General features: G+C 43.9%; 2 protein-coding genes across 5 annotated transcripts in view; one reads left to right on the plus strand and one right to left on the minus strand.

The window, feature by feature from the left end:
• The window catches only part of dab1a (DAB adaptor protein 1a), a 157758-nt gene that overhangs the window by 65901 nt on the left and 74240 nt on the right, over positions 1-17617 (plus strand). For all 4 annotated transcript variants that reach the window (XM_056604545.1, XM_056604546.1, XM_056604547.1 and 1 more), the window contains exon 2: positions 1068-1373. In XM_056604545.1, coding sequence (XP_056460520.1) covers positions 1304-1373 — 70 coding nt within the window. In that variant the 5' untranslated portion in view covers positions 1068-1303. The remainder of the gene's footprint in view (positions 1-1067; positions 1374-17617) is intronic.
• Positions 6916-12548, minus strand: LOC130393842 (general transcription factor II-I repeat domain-containing protein 2B-like). Its single transcript, XM_056604599.1, has 3 exons — positions 11676-12548; positions 7349-8354; positions 6916-7220 (listed from the first exon to the last, which is right to left on the minus strand). Exons 1-3 carry the CDS (start codon positions 12484-12486, stop codon positions 7214-7216), a joined length of 1824 nt encoding a protein of 607 aa, XP_056460574.1. The 5' UTR covers positions 12487-12548; the 3' UTR covers positions 6916-7213.

The following is a 17617-nucleotide window of genomic DNA, read 5'->3' on the forward strand; positions in this document are numbered from 1 at the left end:
CGTGTTGATAAACAAATAACCCCCCTATTGAACGAAGTTAAACCGAGTGAGCGTGCCGTTCACAGTCACAAGAATGAACAAGTTAACAGTAACGTTCATCAGGCAGTAATACAGTACGTTCAGTTCACGTTCGCCCAAAATATGAACGAGTTCATGAAATATCGTTCAATGAACGCGCGCCGTTCAGGCACAACACTGCCATTCACCACCGGAAGTTGTGAAGGCCCATGCAAGTCAACGGAGCATTCAACAGCAGTGAGAAGAGCCGTGTAATAAATAACAATAGTCACATTCCAGGGTGCCCACGGATCCTTAAAAAAGTCTTAAAAAGTCTTAAATTCATGTTTCTAAATTTAAGGCCTTAAAAAGTCTTAAATTTGTTACAAATGTCATATACTGGTCTTAAATACCGTAACTCAAGGTCTTAAATTTGTCGGGGCAGGACTATTTTTTATTAATTTTTCTCGGGGAGCTTTCCAGGAAGGACATGTAGAGAGGCTTCTTTCTTGCTAGCTGCATATATAAACGATTATCTGCGCGCTTGCTAGCTAGTCTGCGACAATGGGTAGGTGCAAATTCAAGACAGTTGGCTGGAAGACGTCGGTTTCCGAAGTTGGCTCGCTCTGTTGCCAACCCCCACCATTGCATATTTTAAGTCTTAAAATAGAGCTGCTGGGCACAGCAGCTCTAAATAATTGTTAATTAGCATGGAGAAGGACACTAGCCAAAGGGAAGTTAGGTGAGAGTTGGATTCATCAAAAGGTTCGGCTTAGTGAGGAAGGGTTCATGGTTGGGATTGCTAGGATTCTGTCCTAATACAGTCTGAGAGATCAGGAGGTTCAGTAGATGTCCGGCCCTAAATATTATCATGGGCATCACAGGACTCAAGGCTTACAGCAACAAAAACAACTTGCTCATCGGCATACCAGATGAGACGCTTTGCTCCCACTACCCTCACCGGGGAGTGAGAGAACGAGAGAGTGTGACCTAACAGAACATCTTTCTTTTCTTTCTGCTGCTTTTTTCCTCCTCCTCTCCAACCCCCCCTCCCCCCCCTCTCTCTCCAGCTCTCCTTGGCCGCATGTGGGATGTCGTGTCAGGGCTAGGGTCCCTCCCCTTTCTCCCATGAGCCTCCTGTGTGCCCACGCACACACCTGGCGCCTCCCCCTCCGCTCTTCCGGCGCCCGCCCATACGCACGCACTCGTGCACTAACACCCGTGGCATCGACGCGGCCGTGAACCGGAGCCCTCCGAGCCCAGCAGTGCCCTGTGGAGTCGAGGCCAGCCCGCGTGGAGCCTGAGGATGTCAACAGAGACCGAGCTGCAGCCAGCGCTCAGGCCGGGTACTGTCAGACGCGACTCCAAGCGGAAAGGTAGGCCTCAGCCCGCCCCCTGTCCAAGTGGTCAGAACGATTAGAGTTATCGTGAGTCATATTGATATTCATGTCAATGTTAAAGGAAAACCAAGCCGTGAAATTAGTTGTTTTGGAAGAAAGTGATGTAAGGGGTTGACGTTGTAGGGATATGGATTGATCCAAATCCAAAACTCAACTTAAATAAAATATGTTTTAAATGCGGACATTAAATTGTAAATATGGACTCAGTTAGCCCTTTATGGTTTCAAAACCCATAATTCATTTTTAGTATATCTTCTGCCGTATTTTCCGTACACAATGAGAGGGGGGGATTCAAAATGACTTGGTCATTGTAAAAAACAGGAAAATAAGTCCCCCAAAAATCCTACAAATTTCCTGTCTTTTGTAACAAATTGTTATGAATAGGATCGGTGAGCGAGGTTTGCAGGGTTCAGATCCACTGATGCCGACTAACAGATGGACTGAAAGCCGGGGAATGCTAAACGGTGATGTTGTGATGTTGTCACTCGCTGTCGAGGGTTCGATCACATCCAGGTGTGGGTGGCTCCAGAGGGAGAGGGAGACAGCAGGTTGAGGTGCTGGTGAGCAGGTGTGTGTATTTGTGGCAGGGGCGTAGCGGGTATAAGGAGTGTCAGTCAAGGGTTAGACGGGCACCTCACCCCGCCGCCACCTGTCTGGCCCGCGTGAGCCGGGATGCGCCCCGTTTCACCTCTGTGTGACGGAGCGGAAAAATATAACGCCGCCGTCGGAAGTGACCCTCTATAAGATAAGATAAGAACTTTATTTCATCCCATGCATGGGAAATTAACTTGTTACAACAGCCCATGGAATCTAAAGTATGCAACAATAAAATAAAAAGTATAAAGTATCCAACAATCATACATTCATAAAATTATACAAAATAAAATAAATATAAAAAAATCATACTGTGATTACAATGTCATGCCATAAGGGCAGAAACTGCACACACCCATGAGCTACACAATCAATGTGGCCAAGAGGTGCCTCACTACAGAATAAAAAATACTTTTTCACATATGTACAGTGGAAAATGCACATTATGAAATTCAATTATTGCATTATTAATTTAGTTGAAGTGATTTTTTGGTAGCACAATATTTCATAACCGATGTGTTATAGAGTCTTATGACAGATGGAATAAAAGACCTTCTGAAACGTTCCTTCTTACATGCTGGGTGTAATAATATTTTACTAAAGGAACTGTTTTGCGCTGCCACTGTCTCATGGAGAGGATGAGAGGAATTGGACCTGATGGATTCCAATTTGTCCAACATCCTCCTCTCCCCTACCACCTCAACAGGCTCCAGTGTACGTCCCAGGACAGAGCCAGCTCTTCCCACCACCTTATTAAGTCTCTTCCTAGACCCAGATACTACACACACCAAGCACGCCCACAGACGCACACACAGACATACACACACACACCAGTATTTCTGCTACATGCATAGAGCTAGGATAACCAGGGCCACGTCAATCAGCTGTTGAAGTCAATATTTTTAGTTGAAATTATGTTGGCCGTTCCAAATGCTATTTGTTTTATATTAAACCTTGGTATAATAGTCATTGTCAATTGAGAAATTTTGAGAACCTTTTACACCGTGTACCATCTCAGAAATTATTTTTCTCCCTGAGTACCACCATTATGACCGATGTTATAAAATATAACAAAATACAATAGCGTAGGCCTGCCCTATTCAGCTACGCAGAGTTCACGCAGCAGCCACATTAATTCCTTAAAATATTATATATATATATATATATATATATATATATATATATATATATATATATATATAATAAATACAATGTATTATTATAACTGTTGTCAGCTGGACAAAGGGGTAGCACTTGAACGCACACACACACACACAAGTAGGGCTGCACGATTATTGCCAAAATGATTATCACGATTATTTTGATCAATATTGATATCACGATTATTTACCACGATTATTCATTGAAAAAAAAATCTTTAGAATTTCAACCACCCCCTTGTGGTAGGAGCCACACACTGTGCTCAGCGGCAAATTGCCGCCAGGCCACGCCCCCCCCCCCCCCCCCCCCCCCCCCCCCCCCCTCCTCTTTTCACGCTTCGCGCCGGACTCACGCAGTCGCAGACAGGTGTACAGGGAGTGCTTGGTTCGCTTTGCAGCGGAGGTACAGCGTTTACTGCATGGGCGGGGCTCGTTTCTTTTTTCGTTTTCTTTTTTTTGCGGATGCATTATTTAAAATTTAAAATTTTTATTTTAATTAAAAAAAAAAATTAAATTAAAAAAATATCGCGAAAATATCGCGGGAACACTACGTGTCATCGTGGGACGCCAATATCGTCATCGCGATAAAAATTCGATATATTGTGCAGCCCTACACACAAGTGACAACATTAAGAATAACAACTGTAAACCAACAACCTGTTATAATTTTATTTTTTACAAATAATGCTATCACAAATAATATTAAAAGTTGGCCAGCAAGTTGATAAATGAACTTCCATAAGCCTATCGAGAAAGGTGTGTGTGCCTATGCGAACACAGTCCTGCGATGTCTAGATCAATTGAGGTCAGCTTCAATTGAGGTCAGGTGGGGCTCAGCATCCATCCTGCTTCTGTAATTAGTTTTTATGATGGCAAGTGAAGAGAAGCCCTTGTCGCATGGATATGTGGATGCAAAAGAGAGAAGAAAGCACACAGAGGGTATTCGCTGTGTTGCTGTTTCCAAAAGTCCAACAACAACGTCTTCTGAAAGCTGACTTGTAATGTTTCGTCGCATGACTATTCTATTAAACTCTCCTGCTCACCAACAGCGAAGTCCTCCGGCATTTCATAGGTTTCAATGCTGAACAAGTTTCTCATCAAGTTGTTTGCTTCGGCTGTCACTGAGATGTATTGTCAGTACTCGGACAAGTCTCTGAGCGAGACGAGGTGCGCAATGATGTTGTTCCCGACTATTGAATCGTGAACTTGTGCCCAATCTCAATTCTCCTTTTCAACCCAACCCCTCATTTTTGAGTTGCCCTCGCTTTAGTGTGGCTTCGACCTGCCCCTCGAAACAAAGTGTAAAGGGGAATTCTTCTCCTATCAAATGGGGCAACCCTTCAAGACCTTGTTACGTCATTAATAGTCGTCTACAGCGTGTATGTCAATAGACGCAAAGAATTTGTTGCTTGTTGTTTTGAGTTACACAATACCGTCCTCAGCTTTGGTGATTTCTTTAATTTTTTTCGGTTATCAGCGAAGCTGAGTAATGTGGAAATAATAAGACTTATTCAAGGCCGTATTCAATGCCTGGGAATGCTGGTAGATCAGTTTGAGGTATGTTGAATATACTGCAAGAAAGTTTTGTTGTAGTAAGCCTAGCTACACAACTTGCTAGCTAGTATAACTAACGTTAATTTTGTTGGATCAACCCCTTTGTGATGCATGTAATGTAAAATAAACAACTGTTTACTTTGTTTTTTGTTTTGATCCGTGTGCAGGCCTGATAGGATTGAATACCATACGCATGCATTGTATTTAACTAGTTTCAAGTAGAAGTCCTTCCAATTCAGACTAAATAGACCAGTCGTCCATTGTACTGCAAGCTTAATGTAAAGGTGCCCATCCTGCGTTGGTGGTTCAAGATAGAGCTGGAGCTGGAGCAGGACTTCCGTCTCACTAGAAGAGCCATGCCTGGTCTGCAGAGGCTGCTTATTGCTCGTCTCCGGGATTTATACGTTATTTTTTGATTAACTTTTTTGCTGAATGAATTTTGAATGTCTCAGGAATGCAACTATTGCATTCATGGTAAAACGTGGTATGATAAGTCAGGAATCTGTTGGAAATATTGCACTAGAACTTGAGGTAGTGTGCAATCAATGTCAAAAATAAATATGGTTGTTAAGGCATTAACAATCACACATAATCACATTTTATCAATATTTTTTCTAAAGGGACTAAATAACTCGGTTTTTAACAATCAGTGGATGGTTCATCTTTTTCTCTCTTCTTAGCGGTTGTGGGGACTATCAATTTGACATTCCTTGTTATAAGGAAAATATCTATAATACATTGAAACCACATTAGGATAATGCGATGGTCATCATCATTTTATGTTGTGTTTTTGATCCTTTTGCATCTTTCGCCACCATCTTGCCTAGGTTTGTTCTTGATATTTTAACAGTGTGGCTCTCAAAAATCTTACTTTTTAACATTTACATTTGGGGCATTTAGCAGGCGCCTTTATCCAAAGTACAATAAGAATATATAACTAAGTGCCAAGCACCAACAATTGCTAGGTTAACCCATTCCCACATACAACAAAGCTTGCAAAGCTAATAGGACAGAACTAAGTAATATTTTTAAGTGCCAGGATGTAAAAAATACAATACGTTTTTTAACAATAAGTGACAGGATGTACAGCATACAATTTGCGTACATTAAGTGCCAGGTCGTACAACATACAATAAGTGTCTAGGAGAAGTGGGAGGGGGTGGCTATGCAGAGTCTAGGTGAACTCTGAACAAGTGACTCTTGAGTCTTTTGCGGAAGCTGGTGAGCGACTCTGCGGTCCTGACATCGGCAGGGAGCTCGTTCCAACACTGCGGTGCCAAAACAGAGTAGAGTTGTGACTTTTGTGATCAACCTTTGTTTACTCGTAGCAATGGTGGTACCAGACATCCAGCTGAAGTAGTTGAGCGGAGCACTCGAGCAGGGGTGTGTGGTCTGACCAACGCTTGGAGGTAGGCAGGGGCAGTACCATTGACCACCTTGTAGGCCATTACCATCATCTTGAATCTGAGCTACTACAGGGAGCCAGTGGAGGTCTGGAAAAGGGGGATCACGTCCGACAATCTAGGTTCTTGACACACAGCAAAGGTTTAATCGCGGAGGCACGAATTCCAGCCAGGAGCGGGTTGCAGAAGTCGAGGCGGGAGATGACGAACACTTGGACCAGGAACTGAGCTGCTTCCCTATTGAGAAAGGGCCGGATCCAGCGCATGTTGTAGAGGGCAAATCTGCAGGTCGGGCCACTGTGTTGATGTTCGCGGTGCAGCATAACTGATTGTCCAGTACCACACCGAGGTTTCTCACTGTTGCCTTAACAGTAACCAGTAAGTCCATGGCAGGGCAATCTTTCCCTGGCATAAAGAGGAGCTCAATCTTGTTTAGGGTAAGCTTTAGGTCAGGGGTGTCAAACTCATTTTCACCGGGGGCCACATCAGCATAATGGTTGCCCTCAAAGGGCCACATGTAAATGTAAAATAGTATGTAACCAAATATAATGTATAATAAATGTAACTACTCCATAACATATTGTTAAATTACCTTCTGCATTTATTACTTATAGAAGTTACAAACATAACATATGCATAGATGAGAAAAAAATGTTACTATAACAATAATCCTTTAAATTTGTCAGGTTAAGAAACCCACATTACTCCATTGATCAACGATCAAACTATTCAAGTAAATAAAGAAATATATTATCAAAACACAAGTTATGACATTTACTTTGTTTAACTTTTTTTTTTACACAGTCGGGAGGGTCAGAATAACATACAACCAACAGTATTGAGCTACTAAGAACATGTGTGACAGATGTAGCATTTTACAAAAATAAATGGCTGCACACAGCCTTGCAAGAGTAAACATTTGTCTGTCTTATCATAAACACATACACCTGTAAACAACAAATACATTGCTACACATAAAGTAGTATATGTAATAAACTGAAAATAACAAAATAAGTTCACAACTATGAGTCGGAAATGATGAGGATATACTGCCTGTCCATGAACACACCAAGTGGATCCCCTCTCCACCATCCTCATCCATTGATCATGTTCTGAAAACAACAAACACACAAAAAAATGTGAGCACAATCATTAAATTGCACTCAGTTTAACCATTATTATTTTTGATGGAAATACATTTTATTACCATATATTTTAATTTGGTTTTAAAAATGCTTACCTATCTGTTTTCTGGCCAGATATCAGACACCGTTTTCCTTTGACCAGTGTGTCGATGTCTGGTTTTAGCTGTTGTGCTGTGGCAATCCGTAAAACAGCGTGGAGGTTGTCATCAGTGATGCGTGATCTGTGCTTGGTTTTATTTAGATTCATTATTGAAAACATCTGTTCGCACAGATAGGTGCTCCCAAACATGGAGAGAACACGGGCAGCATGAAGTCGAAGCTGTGGCATCTCACCAGGGGGCAGTAGACGGTAAAAGTCCTCGATTGCGGCATCCTGGAACTTTGCTCTTAGGCCACTGTCGCTTTGAAGCTCGATCAACTCCAGCTGAAGGTGATGGGGCACACTGCTGACATCGGTGGTGAAAGGACTGGCAAAGATGGCAAAGCCCGACTGCTGTGCTTTGAAGTCAGAGAAGCGCCGATCAAATTCATCCATTAACCGGCTCAGTTTGGTAGCCAACTTGGCACATGAAAAAACACCGGGAACTGAGGCAGAGATGTTCTGACAAGCAGAAAAGTGGGCAAGATTGTGCTGTTCCACTTGGCACTTCCATAAGTCAAGTTTACGCTGGAAACATTGGATCATGTCGGACATCTGCGTGATGACATGGTTGCGTCCCTGCAGCTTCTTATTCAGTTGGGCGAGATGCTCACTTATGTCACATAACATAGCAAAATCACACAGCCAGTTTGGATCCGACAATTCAGCCAAGGGTTTTCCTTTACTCTGCATGAAAACAGCAATGTCTTCCCTCAGCTCAAAAAATCGTTTGAGGACGTTGCTCCTACTCAGCCACCGCACTTCTGTATGGTACGGGACGTCTCCGTGCTCCGAGCCCATCTCCTGCAAGAACAGCTGGAACTGCCGGTGATTCAGGCCACGCGCCCGAATGAAGTTCACTGTTTTCGTGACTGTGGTCATTATATTATCCATCCCCAGCACCTTCCCACACAAAGCTTCTTGGTGGATAATGCAATGATAACTTATCAAGTTCAAGTGTACTTTATTGTCAAAAATCTATGTAACAGGGTTAGCACAGAAGTTTGAAATTGCGTTTGGCCAGACTCCAATGTGTAGTTAAAAAAACATTTAACAAAAAAACATATAACATTTAAATAAGACATTGACAATAATCTCACACACACACACACACACACACACACACACACACACACACACACACACACACACACACACACACACACACACACACACATAGCAGCAGAAGTACAATCAGTGGTCACAAGGTGCAACAGTAAAGTAAAGTGCAACAGTAAAGTGCCAGTGACATGGTGAAGTTCATGTGGTTTTCTTCAGTGTGTTGATGAGTCTGATGGCTTGTGGAAAGAAGCTGTTACTCAGTCTGCTTGTGCGGTACCGCTTCCCTGATGGTAGAAGGGAGAACAGACTGTGTGCTGGATGAGTTGTGTCTTTGATGATGTTCATTGCCCGCTTGGAACAGTGTGAAGTGTACAGTTTCTGAATGGCTGGTAGGGGTGACCTGATGATCTTTTCTGCTGTCCTCACCACCCTCTGCAGTGCCTTCTTGTCTGCAGCTAGACAGCTGCCATGCCAGACAGAGACGTTGCTGGTCAGGATGCTCTCAATAGCACCTCTGAAGAAGGTGGTGAGGGCAGAAGTGGGGAGGTCAGCTCTTCTCATCCTTCTCAGGAAGTAGAGTCGTGTCTGCGCCTTCTTGACCAGCGCGGTGGTGTTGGTAGTCCATGAGAGGTCATTTGTGATGTGCACTCCCAGGAACTTTGTGCTTTTCACAGACTCTACTGCACTGCCGTTGATGATGAGTGGGATGTGTGTTGGTTGTTCCTTCCTGAAGTCTACAGTAATTTATTTTGTTTTGTTGACGTTGAGAAGCAGATTGTTCCTCTCACACCAGTTGATGAGTAGCTGTACCTCCTCTCTGTATGCTGAGTCATCATTGTCTTTGATGAGGCCCACCACTGTTGTGTCATCTGCAAATTTGATGATGTGATTTGTTTCAAATTTGGCACAGCAGTCGTGGGTCATCAGCGTGAACAGCAGGGGGGATAACACACATCCTTGCGGCACCCCCGTGTTTATGATGGTGGTCGCTGAGGAGTTGTTTCCGACTCTGACTGTCTGCGGTCTGTTAGTAAGAAAGTCCAGCAGCCAGTTGCACAGTGAAGTGCTGATGCCTATTTTACTCAGCTTGTCCACAAGATGTTGGGGGATGACGGTGTTGAACGCAGAGCTGAAGTCTATGAACAACATCCGTGCGTGACTGTTTTTATTCTCCAGATGAGCCAGGCAGAGGTGGAGTGCTGTTGCTATGGCGTCATCAGTGGAGCGCTTGGGGCGGTAGGCAAATTGGTATGGATCCAGAGTAGTGGGGAGGGTGGATGTTAGGTGGGCCTTTACCAGTCTCTCAAAGCACTTCATCATGATGGGGGTGAGTGCTATGGGTCTGTAGTCGTTCAGTGATGATACCGGTGACTTCTTGGGTAGTGGTACGATGGTGGTAGCTTTGAAACTTGCTGGTATGATGGCTTGGTTCAGAGAGGTGTTGTAGATGTCTGTGAGGACGTCGGTGAGTGAGTCTGCACAGTCTCTGAGCACACGCCCGGGTATGTTGTCAGGACCTGCAGCTTTCCTGGGGTTCACCTTGAGTAGGGTCGTCCTCACGTCCGCTGGGTCCAGTTGAAGTGTTGTGCTGTCAGGGTTTACGGGTTTTTTTTTGGGTGTTGTGGTGTTATTTTCTTCAAACCGGCTGAAGAAGGTGTTGAGTGAGTTGAGGAAGTCTGTGTTGTCCTCACACGGTGGGGGGGATGGTTTGTAGTCTATGACTGACTGGATGCCTTGCCACAGGCGTCTTGGGTCCTTTGTGTCAGTGAAGTATGAGTTTATTTTTTGTCCATATGCACGCTTGGCTGCTCTCACGCCCCGGTGCAAGTTGGCCCTGGCAGACTTGAGGGCCTCCTTGTCCCCAGACTTGAAAGCAATGTTGCGGGCCCTCAGGAGCTCACGTACCTCCCTGGTGAACCAGGGTTTTTCGTTTGCTCTCACTGTAATGTCCTTGGTGACGGTTACATCTTCCATGCATTTTGTTATGTATCCAGTTACAGAGTCTGTGTATTCGGTGAGGTTGACGTCCTGGTTGGTGGTGGCCGCCTCCCTGAAAACCGACCAGTCTGTGCATTCAAAACAGTCCTGTAGAGCTGCTGTGGAGCCCTCTGGCCAGGCCCTGATCTGTTTCACAGTTGGCTTGCTTCTCGTCAACAGAGGTCTTTAGGCTGGGATTAGCATAACAGAGAGATGGTCTGATGAACCCAGGTGGGGGTGGGGAACAGCTCTGAAGGCCTGTCTGATGTTGATGTAGACCTGGTCAAGTGTGTTCTCTCCCCTTGTTGCAAAGTTCACACACTTGTGATAGTGTGGCATTACTGTTTTCAATTTGGCCTGATTAAAATCGCCAGCGATTACGCAGACCGAGTCCGGGTGTGTGTTTTGTAGTGTACTCACAGACTTGTACAGAATGGAGAGTGCCTCCTTTGTGTTGGCGCTGGGGGGAAGGTAAACAGCTGTGATGTTGACGGTATTGAATTCACTCGGCAGGTAGAATGGACGGCAGTTGAGGGTTAAAAACTCAATGTTCTCTGAGCAGTGACTTGTAATGACTGCTGCGTTTGTACACCAGTTGTTATTGATATAAATGCACACACCACCTCCTCGAGATTTACCCGTGCTGGCGTGGTTTCTGTCAGCGCGGAATGTTGTAAACCCATCCAGTTTAATTACGCTGTCCGGAACGTTGTTGTGAAGCCACGTCTCGGTTAGGATGATCGCGTTGCATTCTCTTACGTTTCTATGTGTGGTTAAATCCAGCTTGAGATAATCCATTTTGTTTTCTAACGAGCGGACGTTCGATAGGAGAATAGATGGTAGTGCTGTTTTGTGAGGGTTTCTTTTCAAGCGGTGTGTGATGCCGGCTCGGCAACCTCGCCTTATCCTCCGTCCTGTGCTCGGCCTCCACTGCCGCATCAGCTGCTTCCAGTTTCGGCTGGTGGGGGCGGGGGAGCCCGCTGTCACGGAGGGTCCGTTGTCACGGGACATTATTCCTAGACCGAGAAGAGTTTCGCGATCCGAGGCGAAGTTAACTCCGGACATATCCTTTGTGCTGTTGTTGTTTCTAAGTCCCAGTAGTGTACTCCTGTTGTACGCGATTTTTGAAGACGATTTTGACGGTACATTTAACATAAAACACACATTTTTATCGGGAGCCGGCTTGGCCGCAGCCACACCGGGCGCCGCCATGGTAACCATTATTTTTATCAGAGGCGTGTGACAGTTACTTTTTTGCATTTTCTCCTTCATTAGTCCAACCAAGCCCGTTTTTACTCCACACATTGCAGGTGCACCATCTGTAGTTAATCCCACCAATTTTTCCCAGGGCAATCCAGTTTTACTCACAGACTTCTCCACCGCTTCATAAATATCCCGTCCAGTTGTGGTCCCATGCATGGCAGCTACATCCAAGAGCTCCTCGGTGACAGAGAGGTCCGACTTCACGCCTCTAATAAAAATGGAAAGCTGTGCCGTGTCCCTGTTGTCTGTGCTTTCATCAACAGCTAATGAAAAAGCTGTGTAACTGTGTGACTCTTCCGCCAGCTGATCTGCTAGGTTTCCTGCTAGCTCCTTGACACGGTCCGCGATGGTGTTTCTTGACAAACTCACATTTTTAAAAGCCTGCATCTGGTCGGGGCACACCTGCTCACACACCTTCAGCATACACTGCTTCACAAAGGCACCCTCTGAAAAAGACTTGGAAGTGCGGGCGATTTCTTCAGCTACAATAAAGCTAGCTTTCACAGCCGCATCGTTTTTGGCTCTGGCTTTTGTGAACAAATTCTGTTGCGATCGCAGGTTGCCTTTTAACTCTTTAACTATCGCTTGTTTTTCCTGAAGGCTAACTTTAGCATACTTGGCTCCGTGTTTGGTTTCATAATGCCGACGTAGATTGTACTCTTTGATGACCGACACCGACTCAGAACACAAAAGACATACCGGTTTTTCTCCTTGTAGCACAAACAAATATTCACCTTCCCATCTTTCATGAAACAACCTTCCATCTGCGTCAACCTTTCGCTTCCTGGACATTTTGGGATAATGTGTGGATATTTCTCATGGATATTTCTGCTCAATCTCACTTGTCGCATTAATTAAACACTGATGTGGACACAGCGATCTAGTGGCAGAATGCCGTCACTTCGCGGGTAAAATATAAAATAAATAAAACAACCTTTTTTTTTAACGACGAATCAAGCACTCACGCGGGAGACTCGCGCGGGAGACTCGCGCGGGCCTTGAGATTGACACATGTGCTTTAGGTGATAGCCCTTCCCCTTAGTTCTACCCCTCTATGAAACGACTATTGGGACAGCCCTATCTCTACATTTGACCGCGCAAAGTTGAGGGGTAGGGCTAAAGTGTAAGGCTTGAAGGGGTGAATTTGGAGATGACGTTTGAGATTCAATGGTTTCATGGATTCATTTATATAACATCACCACATACCACCACATAACACCTGTGCTCGGTTTACTGTTCTCCACTTCATTTCTTTATAGTTTTTCTCGAAATATTCTCCTGTCCGCACTCCTGTCCGAAACAGGCTTAGGCTATATTGAAACAAATCTATTAAAGGAAAGGCAAAACTTATTTTAAGCCCTGTTTTAATTTTCTCATGGTTAATATATTTCCATTCAGACTAGTATTTTGATATTATTTTTTCCAGAGATTCCTCTGTGTACCACTTAATAGCTCACGGTAGGCAAGGGTACCACAGTTTGAGAATCAATGCTATAGAAGAATGAAACAGGCAAGATGATACTGTTGGTGAGATTAGCTCATCCATAGGTCTGGACTGAATTTAGGAAGTATAAAGAGACAAAGAAACAAGTGACTTATTAATAGAGCATCTACATTTTTACATGTAGAACCTTAGGAACAGTATTATATAACCCGGACAATTATTAAGCGACAAATCACCAAAACTAACCAAAAAGCATATTATATTGTTATGCCATTGTATGATTAATTTCTGTCTGAATGCAAAAGAGGCCCTTCTGGAATCATCAGGACCATGCACCCGCACCTCAGCCACCGTAACACCCTGCATACCCACATCAGAAGAGTGCTCAACACACTCACACGCACACCTCAGCACCACTGCTGAAAAACATTGTAGGGGAAACGCAAGGTAGTACAGTAGATGTTTGCACAGTCTGTGGCTCAGTTATGGCAAACAAGCGTTTTGTTCCCAGTGGCGCACGTCAGAGGCTCCTCAAAGTCTCTCTTGTCCTATTTAGAAATGGCATTGGATCATGTTCATCACTCAGATAGGTGCTGCACCTTTAGGGCCGAGGGGGGCCGCAATATGATCTCACACAAACACAAACACAGCACATATACATAATCACACAAACACCAAGACAAAGGAATGCACACACACACACATAGATGCACACATTGAAAAACACACATCCACACAAACTAGGGTTGGGATTGAAGCCCAGAAGAGCAACTGAAAGGGAAGATGAATTGGTTGCCCTCAGCGTCCAGACTGGTGCTGGAAGTTGGTATCCCTTCAGTCTCTCTCTCTCTCTCTCTATCTCTCTCTCTCTCTGTCCATCCCTTTCTGTCTGGTGTCATACTCTTTTTTTTTTATATTTTGGTGTGTAGGGTACATAGTCGTCAATGCACGAACGTGGAAACACAGCTGGCTGATGAAAGTCAAATGCAATAATATACCACACACAGGCAACGAGTCTGCCCCAAGCACACAACAATTTCAATATTTCCTATTCATGTCTACTGTATGTGCGTGTGTGTTTGTGCATGTGTGTGTATGTGTGTGCGGGCGGGACCAAATGACCCAGAAACCCAGTCCGCACCACATTTATCTCCTTTTTCTTTCTATCCCTCTTGTCCCCCTGTCTAATTCGTCATTCTTACCTTATTTAACTCTTTAGCGCCTACGCCCAAGCCCCTGGTAAAAGTGATTAGAGTGAGCGAGGGACAAAAAAAGTGGCTTGGCGGCCATATATGGGAGAGGGAGAGAGGAAGACTAATGAGCTAACATGGAAGATAGGTGTGTCATTTAAATCCTTTGTTTCAATTCAATTTTGAACAAGGCAATCAAAAGTGTACTACATCGCTCCAATTTGTGTGTGTGTGTGTGTGTGTGTGTGTGTGTACGTGTACATGCTATATCCATACAGAAATTAGGTCCATCCATGGAGCGCTTCAAATAAACCAGTTGATTTTCCTCTCCTTCCTCGCCATAAGAATTTCCTTTTTATTTATTTACCCTGAAAAACCAAAGATAACCTCCAACCTTTAACATGTGCCATAAACCTGATAACAGCACCAATGTCTTATTGGTTCAGCCAAAACACTTGAAACTAATACTGTTTATTAATCCACAATAAATCCATGAGATTAAATGGCTTCACAGACATCTCTCTCTCTCTCTCTCTCTCTCTCTCTCTCTCTCTCTCTCTCTCTCTCTCTCTCTCTCTCTCTCTCTCTCTCTCTCTCTCTCTCTCTCTCTCATGTGTGTGTCTGTAGTGTGTGTGTGTATATATATTAGGGGTGTGACGAGATCTCGTGCCACGAGATCTTGCGAGATTAAACTCGACGATATTACCCGTCGGGTTAAAAATCTTTCTCGCGAGATTTGTGAGCTATCCAAACTTCTATTTGTGGCTTGTAGGGGCAGTAATGCGCCTTTTCTACGTCTAGACTGCCAGAACCTAACGTAGGAGAAGGAAAAGAAGAAGAGGAGGAGAAGGAGGGGAAGCAGGGGAAGCAGCCATAGGCAGCCAGAATGACGTCGGAAAATACCCGTATTACCGTCGAAGATGCCCCCGCCACTTTTAAATCATTTGTTTGGCAGCATTTTGGGTACCCGGCGGAAATGATGAATGGCAGTAGAGTGACTGATAAGACATGGACAATACCAAGTTGTCAGTGACATACTTGTTGGTCAGACTCTGATGCACTATTTGCACTCTGTATTGACGGAGTAGAACTTTGATTTGGTTTTGCACATAATATTGTTTGCATTTGAAAAAAATAGAATTATTTAATTGTATTTATTTTACTTCAACTTTTATAAATTTTAGTTTTAGTTTCAATTTCATGCATTTAAAGAGTTATAATAAAACATTTCAAAATGCATGTGTAACTCGGTTAAATAAAAGTCTGTTGGTCCAGTCCTATATTTTGTCATTGTAGTTTTCTTAAAATCTCGTCTCGTCTCTTTCTCGTGAACCGAATATCGTGTCTCGTCTCCAGTGGCGATTTTGGTTTGGAAACTCTGGTGGGGCCCATGCAGGAAAATATTATAACGCAATCCAGAAATACCACATATTACTACCATCACAACGAAAAAAAAATGGCAAGTGACAGAGGGGACCAAAATTGCAGCTGAATAATGCCATCACTCAAACGCGAATCTGACGACATATATTAGGCTATTATAGCAATAGCACCACCAAATGGCAGCGTTCAAGATCTCACAATATCAAAACTCAAGAAAACAACAACGTGGCAACAATAAAAACACAACGGCGCACACCCTTTACACAGCAATCAATATACAAAGCCACCACTCACAATATACCAAAAAAAGAAGAAGTAGGCCTATGGTTTAAGTTGTATTAAGTTTGCAGGCCACCATACTGTACAATTAACAATGAATCTAGCCTGATAGAGTGGTTGCCTATTCAGACCTGGATAATCCTGGGTGAAAATTTAAGTAAGTTTGGGCTAAGATGGTAATTACCTGTGCTTTAAGGACAGTGCTGTCTGGTCTCCTTTGTGTGGCTGAGGTGAAACACAAGCATTTTTTTCCGCTTGAACCACTCCTGGTTGAACGATCTATTCTTGTCCTTTCCCTCTTGAATAATGATTAAATCCGTCGGGCGATGTGGTCCCAAACGTTTTATCTCCAACTTCTGTTCAAGTGCTAAATCTCACATGAGACAGATACTCAACACGATTCATCATTTAATGAATGAAACGTCCATTTGTTGTTATTTACTGTAACTGTAACAGTAACTACGTTAGCTAGCTAGCAAGATCTGATCGGCTCCCGCCGTAAACCCCGCCCTTTCTACAAATCAGCCAATGAGAAGAGCTTTGGGGCACTAAACTTCTGGCCCCACCGCCGAAACAGAAGCGGGCGCTGCGCACGCGCTTGCTCGCGCAACAGCACCAGTTTTCTACACTGCAGCAGACAGGGCCATCTCGGCTGGGCCCCACCGAGCGGAACAGACGAGACGGAGCAACAAACTATTTCACACACTACTACACTACAACAATTGCGTTCATCAAATTAAAAGTGCGGACATGTAATTAATTATTAACAATTAATGTATTATTAACTTATGCTCAATGACATTTAAAAAAAAGAAAAGAAAAGTATAATCGTGCCCTGCACGGCAGCGTTCTCTGGTGGGGCCGTGCCCCACTGGCCCCTAATGCAAAGACGCCACTGCTCGTCTCGTCTCGTGAGCTGAGTGTATCGTCACACCCCTAATATATATATATATATATATATATATATATATATCTTTCCTTACCTCATTCTTCTGCTACAACTACTACTTTGACACGTGTTTGAATTATCCAATCATCAAACAAAAAGTCCCCCTAGAGATGCCGTAGAACAACTAGCATCACAGCTATGCGCCGGTGGTGTTAACTCAGGCTCCCTTGTAATATGTAACATCCTGTCTGTGTTATTTAGCATGTGCATACACTAGAGTGGAAACGCACTCGAGCACCCACAATTGGATAGTTGTGTTTAATTAGTGCAACTGTTGACTCGATCAGAGGAAACATCCTAGGAAGCTCCAATACCAATAAAACAAGCGGTTGACACTCTGCCAGGGCCTGCTTCTTCCTCTTTTCATTATGATTTTGTTTATTGGAAAAAAAAACTATCACTCAGTTGTTTTTATTACATATCTCTGTATCCACCTCTGTAAATTAAATTCTCCAGCACATGAAACCGAAACAGAGGTTTATTTCCTGAGGGTGTGTTTGTTGGTACGGGTGGACCCACTTCTCCCTGCACCACACTGGTGTCCTGACCATGGATACCATCTGTCTGGGAGGCGTGTTGCACATTATGTGGCATCCAGAGTGGCCTTGGCTGGAGTGTACAAGTGTAGCCAACCCAGGAAGTAGAGAAAAATAAGGAGATCTCATATTGCAATGTGTG

The sequence above is a fragment of the Gadus chalcogrammus genome, chromosome 12 (assembly GCF_026213295.1).
Source record: "Gadus chalcogrammus isolate NIFS_2021 chromosome 12, NIFS_Gcha_1.0, whole genome shotgun sequence".
In the NCBI taxonomy this organism is placed as follows: Eukaryota; Metazoa; Chordata; class Actinopteri; order Gadiformes; family Gadidae; genus Gadus; species Gadus chalcogrammus.